General features: G+C 39.8%; 1 protein-coding gene across 2 annotated transcripts in view; it reads left to right on the top strand.

The window, feature by feature from the left end:
- Window positions 1-19169, top strand: part of ppfia4 (PTPRF interacting protein alpha 4) — a 642255-nt gene that overhangs the window by 494539 nt on the left and 128547 nt on the right. For both annotated transcript variants that reach the window (XM_059653442.1, XM_048553122.2), the window contains exon 5: window positions 18750-18866. In XM_059653442.1, the coding sequence (XP_059509425.1) occupies window positions 18750-18866 (117 nt within the window). The remainder of the gene's footprint in view (window positions 1-18749; window positions 18867-19169) is intronic.

Below are 19169 nucleotides of genomic sequence, written 5' to 3'. Positions count from 1 at the left end.
CCTGACAGTGTCAAGCACAGCATGAATAATGTATCTTTATAATGTTATGCATAAGTGGCTGAAAGTCACCTCCATTCAAAACATTATAATACTTCCATAAATTAGGTAGAAATTCTGGAACAAAGCTTACAAGAGAACAGTTCCATAGATGGTAATTCACAAAGATGAGCAGCACAGCCTAATTTTTCATAATTTCCTGATATCTTTGATTTTAGTCATGGCAGGTGATGATGTTATTCAAACTGATAGGTGAATGCATACCTACAGCCTCTGATACAGGACAGACCAACATTACTGAGCGTGGCATCATGGGCGGGCTAACAGAGGATGACTGTTGTGGCCAACACTCGAGGAGAATCTTAAGTATTCTGCTGTGGCACCTGAACAGAGGGACTACAAATTTGTTTCATTGATCATCTGGAGAGAGTGTTTCCAACCTGTCTATCAGATTACTGTTTGTGGCATCTTGCAGTGACTAAATTGGTGACCACGTTTCTTACATTTCAACAGTGACACTGCATCAAAAGTACTTAATTGATTGTAAAGTGCTTTGATAATTGCTGGCTTTTTGAAAGCTGCTACATAAATGCAAGTTTTTTTTAAAGTTGGTTCTTAACCCACAACGTTGAGATTAGAGTGAGTGTGTTGTGAGTGACCCTAATGCTTTTGACTACCAAGAGGGCATCATTTTAGAGAAAACCATATGATTAATGCAGTTGGATCTAACAGTAAGATGCTTCTTTAAAACATCTATCCCTTATAGGACAAAATGGAATTATATTTCATTCTAATAATGGCACTGTATTTGGCATTGATGGGTTTCACCTTAAGGGAGAAATAGTACTTTTTTTATAAATAATAATTTAAAACAATACAATGGTTGAGCTAGACAGTAGCTAAAATGAGCAAAATTGTGCCAGTCCACAGGTAAGACACCTTTTGTGGTGATTGTTGTTTTAACAAAAATTTCAAAATGCTTAGCCTCAACCTCCAATAAGTGATCTTCAGCTTTGCGTGGCATAATGGTTAGTGTAATGATAAGCATGTGAGGAATATTTTAAGTGACCAGTAGAAGTTAAATCAGCTGTAGACTCTTCCTGCCTGCAAACAAACTGAAAGAAATTTGTCAAGATTTATTGCGTATACGTCTGAATATCATTAGACTTCAAGTAATTCAAGAATTCAAATGACAACTTTAATAGGAAAACTTGAATATCAAGTTTTTCTTTTAAATCTGGAAGTAAAATGATTGAACAAAATGTTTGTATCATCCGTATGAAAATCAGGATCAAAGGAAACAGTAACGACAAAAAGGTTCTGCTTTGGAAATGTTTAAGTGTTTAGGTGCAAATCACTTCATTTTAAGACAATTCTTTATGGCTCAAGGTTTCATGTTCCCTCCTTTACATATTTCTAAATGTAAAATCTTGCAGGAATCTAGGGCGGCACGGTGGCTCAGTGGTAAGCACTGCGGCCTCACAGCGCCAGGCACCCGGGTTCAATTCCCGCCTCGGGCGACTGTCTGTGTGGAGTTTGCACATTCTCCCCTTGTCTGCGTGAGTTTCCTCCGGGTGCTCCGGTTTCCTCCCACAGTCCAAAGATGTGCAGGCTAGGTGGAGCGGCCATGCTAAATTGCCCGTAGTGTTCAGGGGTGTGGGGGTTATGGGGAATTGGTCTGGGTGGGATGCTTCAAGGGGCGGTGTGGACTTGTTGGGCCGAAGGGCCTGTTTCCACACTGTAGGGAATCTATTCTAAAAGGAATCTAATCTAATCTGTTCAACTGGAATACATTTCGGAATGTAATTTGAAAAGAAATGAAGAACAATTATTGATTTGAGTGGAAATTTGAACATTTATGATACAGCTAAAATTGGTTTATCCCAAAAAAGTAACATTTATTATCTGCCTGTCTAATCTACTGCTTGGGACAACCTGATTTGAAATAAAATGAAAATGTGATATGAAGAAAAACTTATTTATAAAAATTAGAGAATGCCATTTATTCATTATATTGGTGACAATAGCTGGTTTATAAGTTTTCATTTTTATTAGCCCTTGCAGCTTAAAAAAAAGACAAACTTAATTTTTAAAGATTCGGAGACTGACAATAAAGGACATACACATTAGTAACAGAGGTAGGCCATTCAGCCCCTTGAGTCTATGTCATTCGTTAATTGTAAGATTGTAATTTCAAATTCATATTCCCATATCGCCCTGATAACATCGAAACACCTTACTTAACAAGAACTTGTCTATGCCTGCCTTAAAAGCAAACATTGATTTTGCTTCCACTGTCTTTCCAGGCAAGGAATTCCGAAAATCCATGACCATCTGAAAGATATTTCCTCATGTTTATTTTAAATAGGTGACCGTTCTGCTCCCCCGACCTTCCCATTCTATATCAACCATAAAAGTATATGCCATCTCCATTAGCACATACCAAGACCCCTCAGGTCTTATATGTTTCAATCAAATCATCTCTTATGCTTGTAAATTCCAGCAGGTACTGGCCTAATCTTTAGTCCCACCTTTCCAAATAAGACACTTCTCCACCCCTCTCATCCATTCCAGGTATTCGTAAAGTCAAGTTTCTCTGAACTCCCCAATGCATTCATATCCTCCCTTAATTACAGTGGCCAATACTGTACATAGAGCTCCAAGATTTGGTATAACTAGGGCCTTAAATTACTGAAGTGTTTCAAAATTAATGAAAATGTAAATAGAAAATAAAAGATTTGATTCATCCAGCACTGAGCTGTTGGCCCCGCGCATTTCCACTCAAGCAGGTTCTAAACGGTCAAAATGAGAAAAGAAAATCACCGGTTCTGTGGACTGGCTAATGTCCAACTAATTTTTGTTTTAGTCAGATGTACAAAAGGTTTAAAGAGGAAGTGATGGCCTTAGTGGCATTACTGCTAAACTATAAAACCAGAAACTCAATTAGTGTTAATTTTGAGTTGAGAATCTACTGATGACCATGAAACCGAATATTGGGAAAATCCATTTGGCTCACTAATACTCTTCAAGGAAGAAAATATGCCAAGCTCATTTAATCTGGCCTACGTGTAACTTCTAACCTCAGCAATGTAGTTACCTCTCAATTGCCCTTTGAAATGACCAAGCAAGTCACTCAGTTGTGACAAAGTCTTAACAAAGAAATGAAACCAGATGGCCTGCCTGGCATTAACCTAGGCATCAGAAATGACAGTGGCAGAAACAGCCCTGTTGACTCAGCAAAGTCCTCCAATTAACATCTGGAGACGTGCTAAAATTGGGAGAGTTGTCTCACAGGCTAGCCAACCAACAGCTTGACTTAGTTATAAACATGGAATCATACCTTAAAATGTCCCAGACACCACCGTCATCATCTCTGGATATGTGCTGTGCCAACTGGCAGGACAGACCCAACAGAGGTGGCAACACAGTGGTATGTGGTTGGGGGTCCTCAACATTGACACCTGACCCCATGAAGTATCATGGTTTCGGGTTAAACATGGGCAAGGAAACCTGTTTGTTACCACATACTGTCATTCCTCAGCACTCCTTAATTTTGCACAATGCTTGGAGGAAACTTTGAGGATAGCAAAGGTGTAAAATGTACTTTTGGGAGGGGGTCATTTGGCCTGACATATCCCCACGCAACTGTGAATATCAAGTGAGAGGATCAAGCCTGGTTCAACTGAGAGTGCAGGAGGGCATGTCAGGCAGTGACCATGTCCAATAACAGATAATCTAACCACCGTCCCCTAACATTCAGTGGTGTTACTATCACTGAACCCCCCATTATCAACATCCTTCGAGTTACTATTGATCAAAAACTCAACTGGATTTGCCGCATAATTGTAGTGACTACGAGAGCAGATCAGAGGCTGGGAATACTCGCTCCTGACTTCTTAAAACCTGTCCACCGTCTGCAAGACAAGCTCCACCAACACTTGAAGTTTGATACCATCCAGGATGAAGTAGCCAACTTGACTGGCACCAAATCTATGAGTATCTATTCCCTCCTCCATGCTCATTAGTAGCATGTGTATGATCTACAAGATGCACTGCAGAAATTCACCAAAGATTCTTAGACAAGCTCTTTCAAATCCACAACAACTTCCATCTAGAAAACCAAGGGCAGCAGATACATGGACAACACCACTATCTGTAAGTTCCCCTCCAAACCACTCTCCAATCTGGCTTGCAAGTATATTCTTTCACTGTCAATGGGCATTGTGGGTCTAGCTACAGCATGTGACTGCAGCATTTTATAAAGGCAGCTCATCAACACCTTCTCAAGGGTACTCGCGATGGGCAATGACTGTGCCAGTGGTGCCCATATCCCATGAAAGAATAAAACACAGCAGCTTGATTTGTACTGTAATGAATTTGAGTTTCTTGGGAAAATTGCACAGTGCAAGGACAGTGCATCCTAATGGAAACTCAAGCACAATGCAATGTTTAGATTAAGCATTTATGAATGTATGGAAGTGTGCAATAAATAAATAATCAAACCTTCTGTTTGCAGCCGAGTTTGCATTTTACTCAGTAAATAGAATAACCACCTGTATCAGTTGTTAAAGAGGTGACTCTCAATACCTTTTTGTCCTGCAAGTTTAACCGAACAGAAACTTCAGGATGTCAACTGAAATCTATTGGCTAAACAAATTGTTTTCAACCTAGTGTACTTCATGGAAAGTTCGAAACAAATAGTTCAGCTATCAATTTAAAAGAGCCGAGATAATCTACAAAAGGAAATCTTACACTGAACGAGAATTTAGAATGAAGATTAGGAGTTACTTCCTTCTATTCGATGAAGATTTACCAAACATATGACAAGGGTTGGTGAAACAATGTGAGTTATTTATTTGAAGATAAGACCGTAATTATTTTTAATCAGCCTGTTCAGAAGTGTTTCACACATCTCTGAGGCAAGTGGCATTTGAAACTGGATCTTCTGGCCTATGCAGTGCACCACACATGCCGCAAAGATAACAAAGTGTGGAGCTGGATGAAAACAGCAGGCCAAGCAGCATCTTAGGAGCACAAAAGCTGATGTTTCGGGCCGAGACCATTCATCAGAAAAAAATCTTTTCTGATCCTGCTTGGCCTGCTGTGTTCATCTAGCTCCACACTTTGTTATCTCGGATTCTCCAGCATCCGCAGTTCCCATTATCTCGGAAAGATAAAACTGTAGACACTTTCTAACCAACCTATTCTGAAATATTATTCACCACCTCTTAAGCAGTTGGGGCTTGACCAGAGCCTCCTGGGTCAGAGGTAGGGACAGTACCGCTATGCCTTAAGAGCCCTTCAAAGATATGACTGCATGCAAATACTTATGAGGTAATAAGTATACATTCTAACTCCTACCGCCTAATTACAGTCATGGGCCTAATGCATCACATCCTGTGCTGATTGACTTCATGTTAAGAGGTGCTTCTTTAAAAGAATATGCACATCATCATGCAACTTCCCTTTTATTGAAACTAAAAGCTTACTTTTAAACAATGTAACAAAAGAATATAAAATTATGTCTGAACAAAATTTGAAAGCAGAATCTCAAAAGTAATAATTCCTGAATTACTATGTGATCCACAAACATTTTGGCAAAGGGTAAATAAGCTTGATGTATGATAAGCTTGATGTATGAGGCCCAAAGATTAGTGTGAAAGAAATGGGTTTCAGTTCTTGTGGTGCTGGTGTCAGTGCTGAGGAAAGAGTGTGTCACATCTTTTTCAAAAGTAATTCTTTACAAATTTATGTGTGTTTCTCCATGCCAATTCTAAGGTGTCCAGGAGCTATTTTCCTTGTGCATTGTTACTTTAAATTTAATGGAATGGTGATGATTTTTGAAGAACTTGATGAGTTATTCTAATCTTGCTTCTGTCAGAGCCAAAATCCCTCAGGTCCATCTCAAATACAGCAAGTAATATTCCTATGTATGCCCTCACAAGTGAATTAGCAAGAATGAAAGCACAGTCACTGAAAAGCAAAAAGGTATCCTCAAAAATTGGAAGAAGCCTTCAAGAAAATCAGAAAGAGCCCTTGAAAAATATTATTTGGCCTCTTGAATTTGTGGAACATTAAACTGAGTTGTAATGGACTTCTACTGAAAGAGTGTACAAATAATGTTAATTAAGGGATAAATATATATTTCAGTCTCCTACCGTTTGCTGTCATAGAATGACTATACCACATTTGGTCAAGCTATTTGTGATTGACAGTACAGCTCTTTACAGGTACATGTGCATCATATCATGGTACCTAGCAGGAATAAGAACATTGAAGGTGACACTGGCAGATCAAGAGCTATGATGTAAGAAACATAACTTGTGAATCGCCCCACTGATCAAGAATCTATCTCCAGGCTTAAATGTGCATAAGGACTCTACCTCTATTGCTCAAAGTGGCAAGGCATTCCAAAGACAGTCAACTCTCAGAGAGAAGAAATTGCTCCTTTATCTCAGGCTTAACTCAACCCCCTTTTATTCTGAGACTGTGCGCTCTGGTCCTCGACTTTCCCATGAGGAGAAACATTCTGTCAACATTTACCTTGTCAAACACCTGAAGAATCCTATATGTTTCAATGAGATCATCTCTCATTCTTCGAAATCCCAGTAAGTACAGGCCCAACCTGTTTAGCGTTTGTTCATAAGACAATTCATTGTCTGCAGGAATAGTGCCAGATGACTGGCGGATAGCAAATGTGGTCCCCCTGTTCAAGAAGGGGAGTAGAGACAACCCTGGTAATTAGCGGGAGTAACTATGACTCTCTGTTGTATAGGATGTCTTAAGCTGTCTTAGTTGCCCACTATGATGTTTTGACGTATTTTTGGCGCATAGTGTGTGTCGTGCCTCCCCGTTGGCCCCGCCGGTAAGCCCAGCAGTCCCGGCTACTGGGTGACCAAACGACCAGAAGAAGTACGAGACGGCCGTGGTCTACACAGACCAACAGTCAAAAAACCAGTATGAGTCTCCAGTTGGGAAGCGTCCCGGATAAACAACCTTGTCGCAGCATCGTCCACAACCGCGAGCTGCGATAAATCATTCGGTTGTACGTGCATAACATCCGCAACAAGGTCCATCTCAGTCCAGGTCCAGATCGAGACAGCGACATAGAGACATTACCTACTACCATACATGGAGCTGAGTTCGGTCTGACAGATGCCGGCTCTTCCTGTATTGGATGACATAGATAACATTGAAGAAGGCACCGTAAGGGCAGCCCACCCTGCGGTTGAGATAAGCAGTACCACCCAAACCTTCTACAACAAACGTTATCGACACGCTGGGCAGAGACAAAAATAACTGAGACTGGCGAGGAAACATCTAATGCAACTGCCTTCATGGAAGAAGTTGTTATCGAGCCAGTATACGACACTAAGACTTACTCTGTTACTGACACTTGACAGCTCTCCAGTGACAAGTGAGCAAAGCCAGGGCACGGGCCCCGCTGATAATGATGATAACAACCAGCCTCATATAACACCAGTATCATCTGGTCCTTGGTCTGTGGTGATACTAGAGAGTAGACAAACATCGACGAGCGATGTAAAGACTCGGAATAGGCACTCCCCGGACTGTTCCAAAATAGACCTGTGAGCCTTACCTCAGTTGTTGGTAAAGTGTTGGAAAAGGTTATAAGGGATAGGATTTATAATCATCTAGAAAAGAATAAATTGATTAGGGATAGTCAGCACGGTTTTGTGAAGGGAAGGTCGTGCCTCACAAACCTTATTGAGTTCTTTGAGAAGGTGACCAAACAGGTAGATGAGAGTAAACCGGTTGATGTGGTGTATATGGATTTCAGCAAGGCATTCGATAAGGTTCCCCACAATAGGCTATTGTACAAAATGCGGAGGAATGGAATTGTGGGAGATATAGCAGTTTGGATTGGAAATTGGCTTGCTGAAAGAAGACAGAGGGTTGTAGTTGATGGGAAATGTTCATCCTGGAGACCAGTTACTAGTGGTGTACCGCAAGGGTCGGTGTTGGGTCCACTGCTGTTTGGTCATTTTTATAAATGACCTGGATGAGGGCGTAGAAGGATGGGTTAGTAAATTTGCAGACGACACTAAGGTCAGTGGAGTTGTGGATAGTGACGAAGGATGCTGTAGGTTGCAGAGAGACATAGATAAGCTGCAGAGCTGGGCGGAGAGGTGGCAAATGGAGTTTAATGCAGACAAGTGTGAGGTGATGCACTTTGGTAGGAGTAACCGGAAGGCAAAGTACAGGGCTAATGGTAAGATTCCTAGCAGTGTAGATGAGCAGAGAGATCTCTGTGTCCATGTACACAGATCCTTGAAAGCTGCCACCCAGGTTGACAGGGCTGTTAAGAAGGCATACAGTGTTTTAGCTTTTATTAATAGAGGGATCGAATTCCGGAACCAAGAGGTTATGGCGAAGCTGTACAAAACTCTGTTGCGGCCGCACTTGGAGTATTGTGTACAGTTCTGGTCACCGCATTATAAGAAGGATGTGGAAGCTTTGGAAAGGGTGCAGAGGAGATTTACTAGGATATTGCCTGGTATGGAGGGAAGGTCTTACGAGGAAAGGCTGAGGGACTTGGGGCTGTTTTCATTAGAGAGAAGAAGGTTGAGAGGTGACTTAATTGAAACATGTAAAATAATCAGAGGGTTAGATAGGGTGGATAGGGAGAGCCTTTTTCCTAGGATGGTGACGGCGAGCATGAGGGGGCATAGCTTTAAATTGAGGGGTGAAAGATATAGGACAGATGTCAGAGGTAGTTTCTTTACTCAGAGAGTAGTAAGGGAAAGGAACGCTTTGCCTGCAACAGTAGTAAATTCGCCAACTTTAGGTACATTTAAGTCATCATTGGACAAGCATATGGACGTACATGGAATAGTGTAGGTTAGATGGGCTTGAGATCGGTATGACAGGTCGGCACAACATCGAGGGCCGAAGGGTCTGTACTGTGCTGTAATGTTCTATGTTCTAATTCCTCCGTGCCAAGGATCATCCTAATGAACTTGAAACTGAACTGCCTCCAACGAAATTATATTCTTTTCTTCGATAAAGCAGCCAAAACTGCTCACAGTACTCCAGACGTGTTCTCATCAGAACTTTGTGCAGTTGCAGTAAAACTTCCCCATTTTTATACTCTATCCACCTTGAAATAAGTCAAGAGCACTTAGGTACATGTTTGGGTGGGAAGAGATAAGGTTTGTTGAAGAATAGGAAGTGGATTAGTAAGTAGAAATAAAGGGAGCAGGGGCATCCAGGCATAATTTCAGATCCACCAAGGATGAGGGCTTACAAAAGCTTAATGATATGGAAAAGAGATTTTAGTGAGAAAATCGCAAAGGTACTGCTAAAGTCTTTGAAGGACACTTGGGAGGTTGTGCAGAAAGTGAGATGTCAGTTATAGAATTTCACTTATTTGTGTACAGAAAACAGTTGTTCGATTTTTTTTTTTAATGACAGGAGCAACTTGTTCGAAATGCTAATTTATGAAGATTTACAGATATTGATGTAGTAATACTCACTAATAATTACGAAACCTAATCTGGAGCAAAATATTCTTAGGAAACAGCAATTTCCAATCATGAGCACACCACACCCCATTGTAGGCAACATCTTCCTTTGCTGAGTTAGAATTATTGGCTTTATCTTACCAGAAATTTTGAAACAATAACTAACTGCCAATTTTCATTCTGACGTGGGCGAGCTGGAACTTTACTATTCATAACATTTCACCTGAAGTTATATGAAAGGTATTTTATGGATATTGTGAGTGGATAAATGCGGCGGTTATTTTGATGCACAGCAAACTCCCAGTAACAGTGAAAAGATGAATAACTGCTTTGCTGTTGGTTGGATAAGAGGAGTTTGTGTTATAATAAGAGGAGAATTTCTCTCTCAAAGTAAGTTCGGAAGACTTGAATATCTACCTGAGCTATGAGAACGGGGAGAGGTGAGCTTGTTTCAATGTCAGATTCAAAAAACAATATTGCCGAGAATGTAGCATTGCTCAACAGGGATTCTGGACTTGAATACTGAAGTAAGATAGGCTTGAACCTACAAGTTTGCAATACAGAGACAAAATAGGTATGTTATTTGGCTGATTGAAATGCTCAGGTATGGGCTAAGTCTCTAGCTTTTTAAAAATCTGTCCACATAATGCAGACATTGCCAAGGCCAATATTTGTTGCATATTCTGAATGCTTTCCGAAGCTGATGGAGAATTGCCTTCTTGAACTGCTGCAGTCCATTTGATGGAGGTAGACCTACAGCACTGTTAGGAAGGGAGTTAATAGCAAAGCATTTCCAAGTCAGGATGGTGCAGAAATGGAGGGGAACGTGCAGTAGTGATGTTCCCAAGCAACTGCTGTCCTTGACCTTCACAGTTGTGAAAATTGCAGATGTGGAAGGTGCAATTTGAGGAGCCTTAGTAAATTGCTACAGTATGTTTATTATAAAATGCCTCCTGCTGCCAGCTGTAGCCTATGAGCCGGCTGCAGTGGGCATGAGCTTTTAAGCAATAGAGAACCGATAAATTGGGCTGCTATGTATTGGATAATGTCAAGCTTCATGGCGGTTGTTGCAGCTGCACTCATCCATGGTTATAGAACATAGAACATTACAGCACAGTACAGGCCCTTCGGCCCTCGATGTTGTGCCGACCTGTCATACCGATCTCAAGCCCATCTAACCTACACTATTCCATGTACGTCCATATGCTTGTCCAATGACGACTTAAATGTACCTAAAGTTGGCGAATCTACTACCGTTGCAGGCAAAGCGTTCCATTCCCTTACTACTCTGAGTAAAGAAACTACCTCTGACATCAGTCCTATATCTTTCACCCCTCAATTTAAAGCTATGCCCCCTTGGGCTTGCCGTCACCATCCTAGGAAAAAGGCTCTCCCTATCCACCCTATCTAACCCTCTGATTATTTTACGTGTTTCAATTAAGTCACCTCTCAACCTTCTTCTCTCTAATGAAAACGGCCTCAAGTCCCTCAGCCTTTCCTCGTAAGACCTTCCCTCCATACCAGGCAACATCCTAGTAAATCTCCTCTGCACCCTTTCCAAAGTTTCCACATCCTTCTTATAATGCGGTGACCAGAACTGTACACAATTCTCCAAGTGCGGCTGCACCAGAGTTTTGTACAGCTTCACCATAACCTCTTGGTTCCGGAACTCGATCCCTCTATTAATAAAAGCTAAAACACTGTACGTCTTCTTAACAGCCCTGTCAACCTGGGTGGCAACTTTCAAGGATCTGTGTACATGGACACAGAGATCTCTCTGCTCATCTACACTGCTAAGAATCTTACCATTAGCCTTGTACTTTGCCTTCCGGTTACTCCTACCAAAGTGTATCACCTCACACTTGTCTGCATTAAACTCCATTTGCCACCTCTCAGCCCAGCTCTGCAGCTTATTTATGTCTCTCTGCAACCTACAGCATCCTTCGTCACTATCCACAGCTCCACCGACCTTAGTGTCATCTGCAAATTTACTAACCCATCCTTCTACGCCCTCATCCAGGTCATTTATAAAAATGACAAACAGCAGTGGACCCAGCACTGACCCTGGTTGTGGAATATATTTTGTCATAATCCTGATCCTTGTCTTGTAGAGGGTAAGCATTTCTTGGGGACCCAGTTAAGTTACCCGCCTCAGAATTCCCAGGTTGGCACTACGGTGGCTGGAGAGTATTATTTCCTCCACGCCCAAAACTGTTGTGATTTTCAATCATTTTCTCCACTCTTTTCATATTTATTCATGTCAAACTGGCCCTGGAAGTCACTGTTTACAATTAGAAAATTTAGCAATTGATTCCCAAAATGCAAAAAAGAACTGGCTTCTTCCCTTGTTATTTGTTATTTGTTCATTAGGTTTATTTAGGAAAAAAAAGGAGTTGCGTTCTTCCTCAATGGGGTGTTGGTTTCTGGAGAGGAAAATTATCCAGAAGGGAAAGATTGAAATTTGTTTTTGTAATGAATTATAGATTTACATTGAAACCTTTGTAAATTTCTGAAAGTCTCTTGCTGTCTAACTCATCACATGGATATCAGTCCTCAAAACGTTCAGGCTGATTGCTCAATGATTATGGTAGAGTGAGTGATAGGCCAGACCACAAAGTTTCAAATTGGAGGCAAGATTAAAGTTAGTTTCAAATCATGGTGAATAATGTTGATAACAGAAAACCAAGAACAACTACTGTTACATGTCAATACTGTGCCTTAAAATGAAGCTTCAGTTTAGGTATTAGCTGTTCTCACAGTGTTGTCAAAATTATAATCTTCAATGCTGTCGACTTGAACATGGAATTGGCTTTTCCAATTAGATCTGGTGACCTTTAATACCTGTGCATCTCGACCAACAGATGTTCTATAAGACGTGGAAATAGGCTTATGATATTTCATTATTGAGAAAGAGTTGATTAAAAATCAGAGCTTTACAGTGCAGAAATGTTTCACAGCATGTGCAACAATTCTCTGAAATTGTATATTTGGTCCCATTCCACTGAGCTGTCCTCATTTTTCATTCTCAAAAATCTCTATCCATTCGACTTTTGAAATCTATTAGCAATTTTGTACCAAATTTGGTTTTGATATTGCCCATCCTAACAAGGCTTGGATGAAATAATTTATCATGACCTCTCTGGTTGTTTTCGATGACTTCTTAAATCTGTGCTCCCTACTAAACAGCGAACTTGCCAATGGGAATAATTCTCTTTGTTTACCTAATCATTGCTTTGGTTATTATAAACTGCTGAAGGTTTCTTTCCAAGTGTGCCTTTTTTTTGCTGACATCTTTGCCATTTGTCTACCTTAGCATTTTAAAAATTCGATTATAAAGTCAAGAAGCTGGAGGCTTGTAAGAGAGAAGATTTCCTCTCCTTTTTGAGTAAAAGTATACATGAAATTCAGCGGGTCATTATTCGGTGGCAACATTTCTGTGTCAAAAATAACCTGTCACCGTCCAGTTCTGTCTCTCTGTGCTTGTGTTTTTAGGCCAATGTTGGTCTTTCTATTCTTAATGAAACAATATTGCTTGTGATGATATCTACCAATTTATGACAGAAGGTGAGAGAGGCAGGAGCCTGTGTAAGATAAGAAAGCGGAAATAAAATATGTCATGACTTATCATTATCAGGAAAGCATGGTATGCAGTTGTGATCAAGTAGCCACAGAAAGCAATAATGTGCTGCTGATTCTATGTCTTAAGTCTATTTTGTAATAAATGAATGCATAGAAACAATATAATGCCAATGAATGCATTATGTACATGGAGATCAGGCAAAACAGCATGGTCTAATGTCTGGACAAGCATTTTATAAATGAATGTGCCTTGTAAGGATACTTAAACTTCAAAGGCCAAATTTCAATCTATTTGACCCTGTCCAAGACTATTGCGAGAGAACCTCCTTGCAGGATAAAAGTAGTTCTTGTTATAGGAGCTGGATTATTCAGTGTAAATTTAATAGTACTGTAGGCCATAAATTAATTAGAATTATGGAATGGGTCAGGAGAGCTAATCTAAACAGGTCTTTCAGTTGTGACTTGTTACAAGGTGCACACATGTCTCCAGAGGTTTCACAGAAATTTCTTGCATTTAACACGATGAAGAGTGATACTGGATGAATTCGGTGTAATCAGTTGGTTTATTTTAGGACACAGGGTCAGGACTCCCGAGGATGAAGAACAGAGTGGAATTAATGTTAACTCTATTTCACTCCACAATGTCGCCAGACCTGCTGACATTCTCCAGCATTCTCTGTATTTGTTAAGTCAGGGCATCCAGCTGACCAGGAGCTTGTCTCTTTTCAGTGGATGAAGACTATTTTCTTTCTTCTCCTTTTGCTGCATGCTAGGCTGCTAACAGTCATTGTTTATTAAATGTTTGCTAGACCCAGCCTCCATGTTTACTAGTGGTATCCCTGAGTTCTGCTTGTCATGCCATTGCATGAATATAAATAACTATTCTGTCCAATATACAACCGATTTCTGACAGGTTTCTCAGGAGTAATAATCATATCACCTCTGGTCATCTCCTAACTAGTTCCTTAAAATATTATAACATTTAAAGGGAAGTACTATCTTTGATGAGGTATTTACAAGTATTTCCATTAGACCATGCTACATGATTACAGAAATTAAATTCTTCTCACTATGCTGAAGAGACCACATAAACATGAAAAAGTATTTATATAGCCGAGTCAACAAAAACAGAAATTTCTGGAGAAGCTCAGCAGGTCTGGCTGCATCAGTGCAGAGAAAGCAGAGTTAATGTTTCTGGTTGAGCTCTGAAGAAGGGTCACTTGACCCGAAACATTTACTCTGATTTACGGCATCTGCAATTCTTTTGGTTATATAGCTATATAGCCTAGGCTGTCTTAAAAGAAACTAAAGGCAACTAATATAATAAGCTACCATGGCAAGGTAATTTTTGAAAAATAAATTCAGCCCTCTCTTGCTCCAGCTCCCTGATCGGGGAAAAACGTAACGCGTTGCAAAGTATCAAGTTTGTATTGTTCCATGTCTGTCAGTGGGAAAAAAATAAAGAGCAGACTTGCAATTTCTTCAAGTCGCACTGAAGAGTTTTTAATTATTACTTGACTCTGTAGCACGAATTAACTTAAGGAGGTGGGAAGAAATGTTTTTATACTTACCCTGATCTCACCATCAAAGTTTATTTCTGTTATAGTAGACATGAAACGTGGCAGATCTCTGTATTAAAAAAAACACTTCTTCCAGACAATATGACTGAGAAAAAGAAGATTTCTAAACTGCACAGTGGTTAGCACTGCTGCCGTATATCATGCGGGATCCGGATTCCCTTCGAGCTTTGGTTAATTGTCTGTGTGGTGTTTGCATTTTCTCCCCATATCTGCGTGGATTTCCCCCAGGTGTTCCAGCTTCCTTCCACAATCCAAAGATGTGCAGTTTAAATAACCCAGGTTAGGTAGATTGGTCATGGTAAATGTGTGGTTATAGTGGTGGCAGGCTAGGATACTCTTTGGAGGTTTGTTTCATATTCGATGTGTTGAATGGCCTGTTTCTGCACTGTGGAATTTCTATGATAAATGCGTCATGCTTATGTGTGAATGAAGCTTAACAGTAACAAGCAGACTGTTTCCTGATTTTTTTTAAATAAATGTGTTTGTTAATAATATCAAAATGTACATTTGGTCATTTTGCTTTATTTGACTGAAATAATAATTGTAGTAGAGATCAGATGAACTATTGCTCGATGAGAAGTTTAATTGTTTCACTTTTTAATGTTTAGTTATATTATAAAGTGGAGGCTGAACCTCCAGTTTGAGAACTAAAACTGAACACCCAAAGAGGGAGTGCCTTGCCCAGTAATCGGTAAAAATGAATGTGAAAAGTGGTGTAACCTGCCTTTCAGCAACTTCTAGTGGTTAAACAAAATAAATCCCTGACACTCACTACACAATCAACAAATCACAATTTATTTATCTAGTGAACAATTTACTATTAACAAACCGAATAAACCCCTTCTACATACTAACTGTTCTTGTATAAAGCAAGATTCTAACGGCATGCTATTCCAATAAATACACATCCCACCTGTTTAAAATAAAACTTTTAAAAATAGAATTCAGTCTTTTGAAATTACAGCCAAGTTACATGTGGCCTAGAAAGCTCTGTGTCTTCTCTGTCGAATTTTCTATCAGGAATATTCACCAGTTGTGCTTTGGGTACCATTTTCTCTTTAGATGGTGTTTTCTCTAAAACTTAGAGGAATCTGTGAGAACCAATGATTCTCTCTTGAGATCTGAGGGCTGTCAACTCTGGGAGGTAGCAATTAGCTCTCCTGTTTTTGACCAAATGCCTGTTCTTTTATTCCCCTGATGATGTTTCAGTTTCTTGCAATAGGATTGTTCCTTTGTTGTCAAACAATCAGATTTAAATATAATTTTTTTTTGGTATCTAAGAGCCTGGTTTAAATTGATTTGGCTAAATTCAAAATCTTGTTGTCTTTGTTAAAAACTGTTGCTTGGCCAGCTAACTGTATGTCCTTTTGATACAAATGTTTCAATTCACATGCTGTCTGTGAACTAGCAAGCTTTCAAGCTGCTGCTCACAGATTTTTTTTTACTTAAAAAAACACATCATCTTTTAAAGGGACTACAAAATGCTTTCCCCTAGCATTTTACTTACACCAAATTCCAACTTGCTGCCTCCCAATCCCCAAGTACTCTACCCAACTTTGCAACAGTTTTCTCAGCCAATAAAATAAACATCAAAGTGAATTATTGGCAGTGTTTATTTTGACAAACAACACTTCAATCCTGGGAGCATCATTTAATACATTATTTATAGAGTCAGTTTGTATTAAAAGAAGAGTAGAGAGCCAATGACACTGATCTGCTTATCATGTTAAATTATTACCTGTACTGAGCTGCCAGTATTAATTGTTGGTTTAATCATAATGAGAAGCCTAGATACATCGTAGAGTCAAACAGCATGGAAACAGACCCTTCAGCCCAATTCATCCATGCCGACCTGGTTTCCTAAACTGAGCTGGTCCCATTTGCCTGTGTTTGGCCCATATCCCTGTAAACCATTCCTTTCCATGGACCTATCAAAATGTGTTTTATATGTCCTAATTGTACCTGCCTCTACCACTTCCTTTGCATCTTTCTTGATCCACTACTGTCCATGCTCTGTCCTATATTATTAATCCACAGTAAAACCATTTGTCAGCTTTTATGCTCCTGAGATGCTGCTTGTCCTGCTGTGTTCATCCAGCTTCACACGTTGTTATCTTGGATTCTCCAGCATCTGCAGTTCCCATTATGTCTTCCTTTCTTTCCTTCTTGGTTATGTTTTCTATTTTGGATATTCGTGTATAAGACATGCATTAAAATAAAATTGTTCTTGAAAATTAGCTAATTTGTGTTTGGATCATTGTTTTATAAGCAAAAGACACCATTCAGTAGAAGCAGAGGTTTTCAATTGCTGGAGATCTGACACAAAAACAGAAAGTGCTGGAGAAACGCAGGTGGTCTGGCAGTATCTGTGGAGAGAGAAACAATGTTAAAGTTCCCAATTACCTGTCCATTTAAGATTCTTCATATGAAAACCAACGAGGTGTTAAAATGTGGAAGACGCCTCAACCGTGCTCCTCTTTTCACCTGCACTGTTTTGCTTACTCAGCTTCGACTGAAAATCAAGATTGGAATCTTTTGGTCTGAATGTCAATGTTGCAGTTTTACCAACAGGTCCATTAAGAGTGTTGAATGGATCTAAGATAGTTTTAGAGGTGCAGATGGATGAGTAATATTTGTCAGCAGACTGTAACAATTTTATTTAATTAATTGTTGCACAGTTGATACCTAAGACTGAATAATTTCCTTCCAGCCAATTTGCTGCCAATTCTACCAAATATTTGAAAGTGCTTTAAACACATAACATCCAGCTATTAAACTGTGTTGCATGTGACACTGTGACTCAGTGTTAAACATGATGTTGGATTGAGGCTTGTAACTAGTGATTCTATACCTGGGAAGGTACCAACAGCTATGAGAAAGATAGCTGGAATAAACCTGTTTAGTCTCTACGTTATGGAATAAAAGGTGGCAAGGACTAGTGGGAGAAGACAAGTGAGAGGAAATAAGTTAAAGAAGAAATTAGTATTTTCTGTTGTTTAACTGTGAGCGGGAATTGGTGTTTATAAGTGATTTATAAGTGAGTTATAAGTGATGCTGTGTTCATCCAGCTTCACACTTTGAAAAGTAGCACTTTTGTTGATAACAATAATGCACTGAGCTAGTTATTGACTTGCCCAGCTTATTTACAGTGAAATGCCCACAACCCAACCCAATCCAACCTGACCTCAGTGTTCAAAATCTAGGCTAATCCAATAATTGACATATTCTCAGTCTTGTGGGTACCATATTTTAAACAGTCAATGTGTATTGTTAATCCACAGTTGTAATCAATCCCACCATTAGTGTATTTGCCTTCAGTTGTATGGGCCCTGAGCTCTGTCTTTCCCTCCCTAAACCTCCACCTCTCCAGTTCTCTCCCTTCCTTTGAGACATTCTTTATAATATCCTGGTAAGCCACTCAGTTCAGGAACAGTTAGGGATGGACGACAATTGCTTGCAAGGCCTGCAATGCTGACATCTGACAAAATAATTTTTCAAAATAACTCAAATGAAGGTAAATGATGGGACATATTCCTCACCTGGTCCCTGACTGTCCCGGTTATGTCTTTACCTTCCTGCTGTGCCATAAGCGTGCGTCAGTTTCTGCCTTATTTGTTCCATTGTTAATTTTCACATAAACAATGATTTACAGGCAAAGCTCTGCTGGCCCATATACCCTGTCCAACGCAATTGCTATCAATTGCATTTTGCAATGTATGTTCCCTACCCAAAGTAGGATAATCTAAATCTCAGTAAAAACCCAGCACAGTTTAGTTGATCAAATTCTGATATATGACTTCACTCTCTTTGGCATTCAGAATTTCTCGACGAAGATCACTTTGGCCCTAATGATTCTGTGCGGACTTTAGTTTTTGTATGGGGTCATCTCTGCCCCAGTTAAAACCAGGTCTGGCTCCTGCTTTTTGGTATGCAGCTTTATGTCACCTGAATTGTTGCTTTGGAGCCAACATACTACTTTCTCCCACTGTATTTCTATGTGTATATTTGTGTTTACAATAGAGTATTATAGCAACATGCAACCTGAATAATGCTTACATTGTTAATTGCTTTTCATTGCATGGCTCTTGCTGTATGTTTCCTGTTGCAGATGACTGTACTGAGACAACAGACTGTGCATACGCAAAGGAAAGTAGGAGCTAGTGAGCATGCAGAAGATAGACAAATTTCAGACAGCAGTGAATCTACTCAGAAGACAACGTGGAAGGTAAATAACTTCAGTCATTGGATACTCTGGTACAGTACACAGTTTTCATCGTTCAGGCAAGGATATGAGGGTGCCTTTTTTATTATTTCCAGAATCTCTCAAATGTTATAGAAAAGAAGGTGACCGTATGGCCCATCATGTCTGTGCTGGCTCTCCAAATTAGCATTTCACTTTGTGCCGCTCTCCTGCCTTTTCCTTGTAACCCTGTATATTGTTTATTTTTAAATAATTATCTTATTATCTAATAATACCTAATTTCCTTTTCCATTTCTCAACTGAACCTGCCTTCGCCACACTGTAATG

Source organism: Stegostoma tigrinum, chromosome 21 (assembly GCF_030684315.1).
Source record: "Stegostoma tigrinum isolate sSteTig4 chromosome 21, sSteTig4.hap1, whole genome shotgun sequence".
NCBI lineage: Eukaryota > Metazoa > Chordata > Chondrichthyes > Orectolobiformes > Stegostomatidae > Stegostoma > Stegostoma tigrinum.
This window is presented reverse-complemented; position numbering and strand designations above follow the sequence as displayed.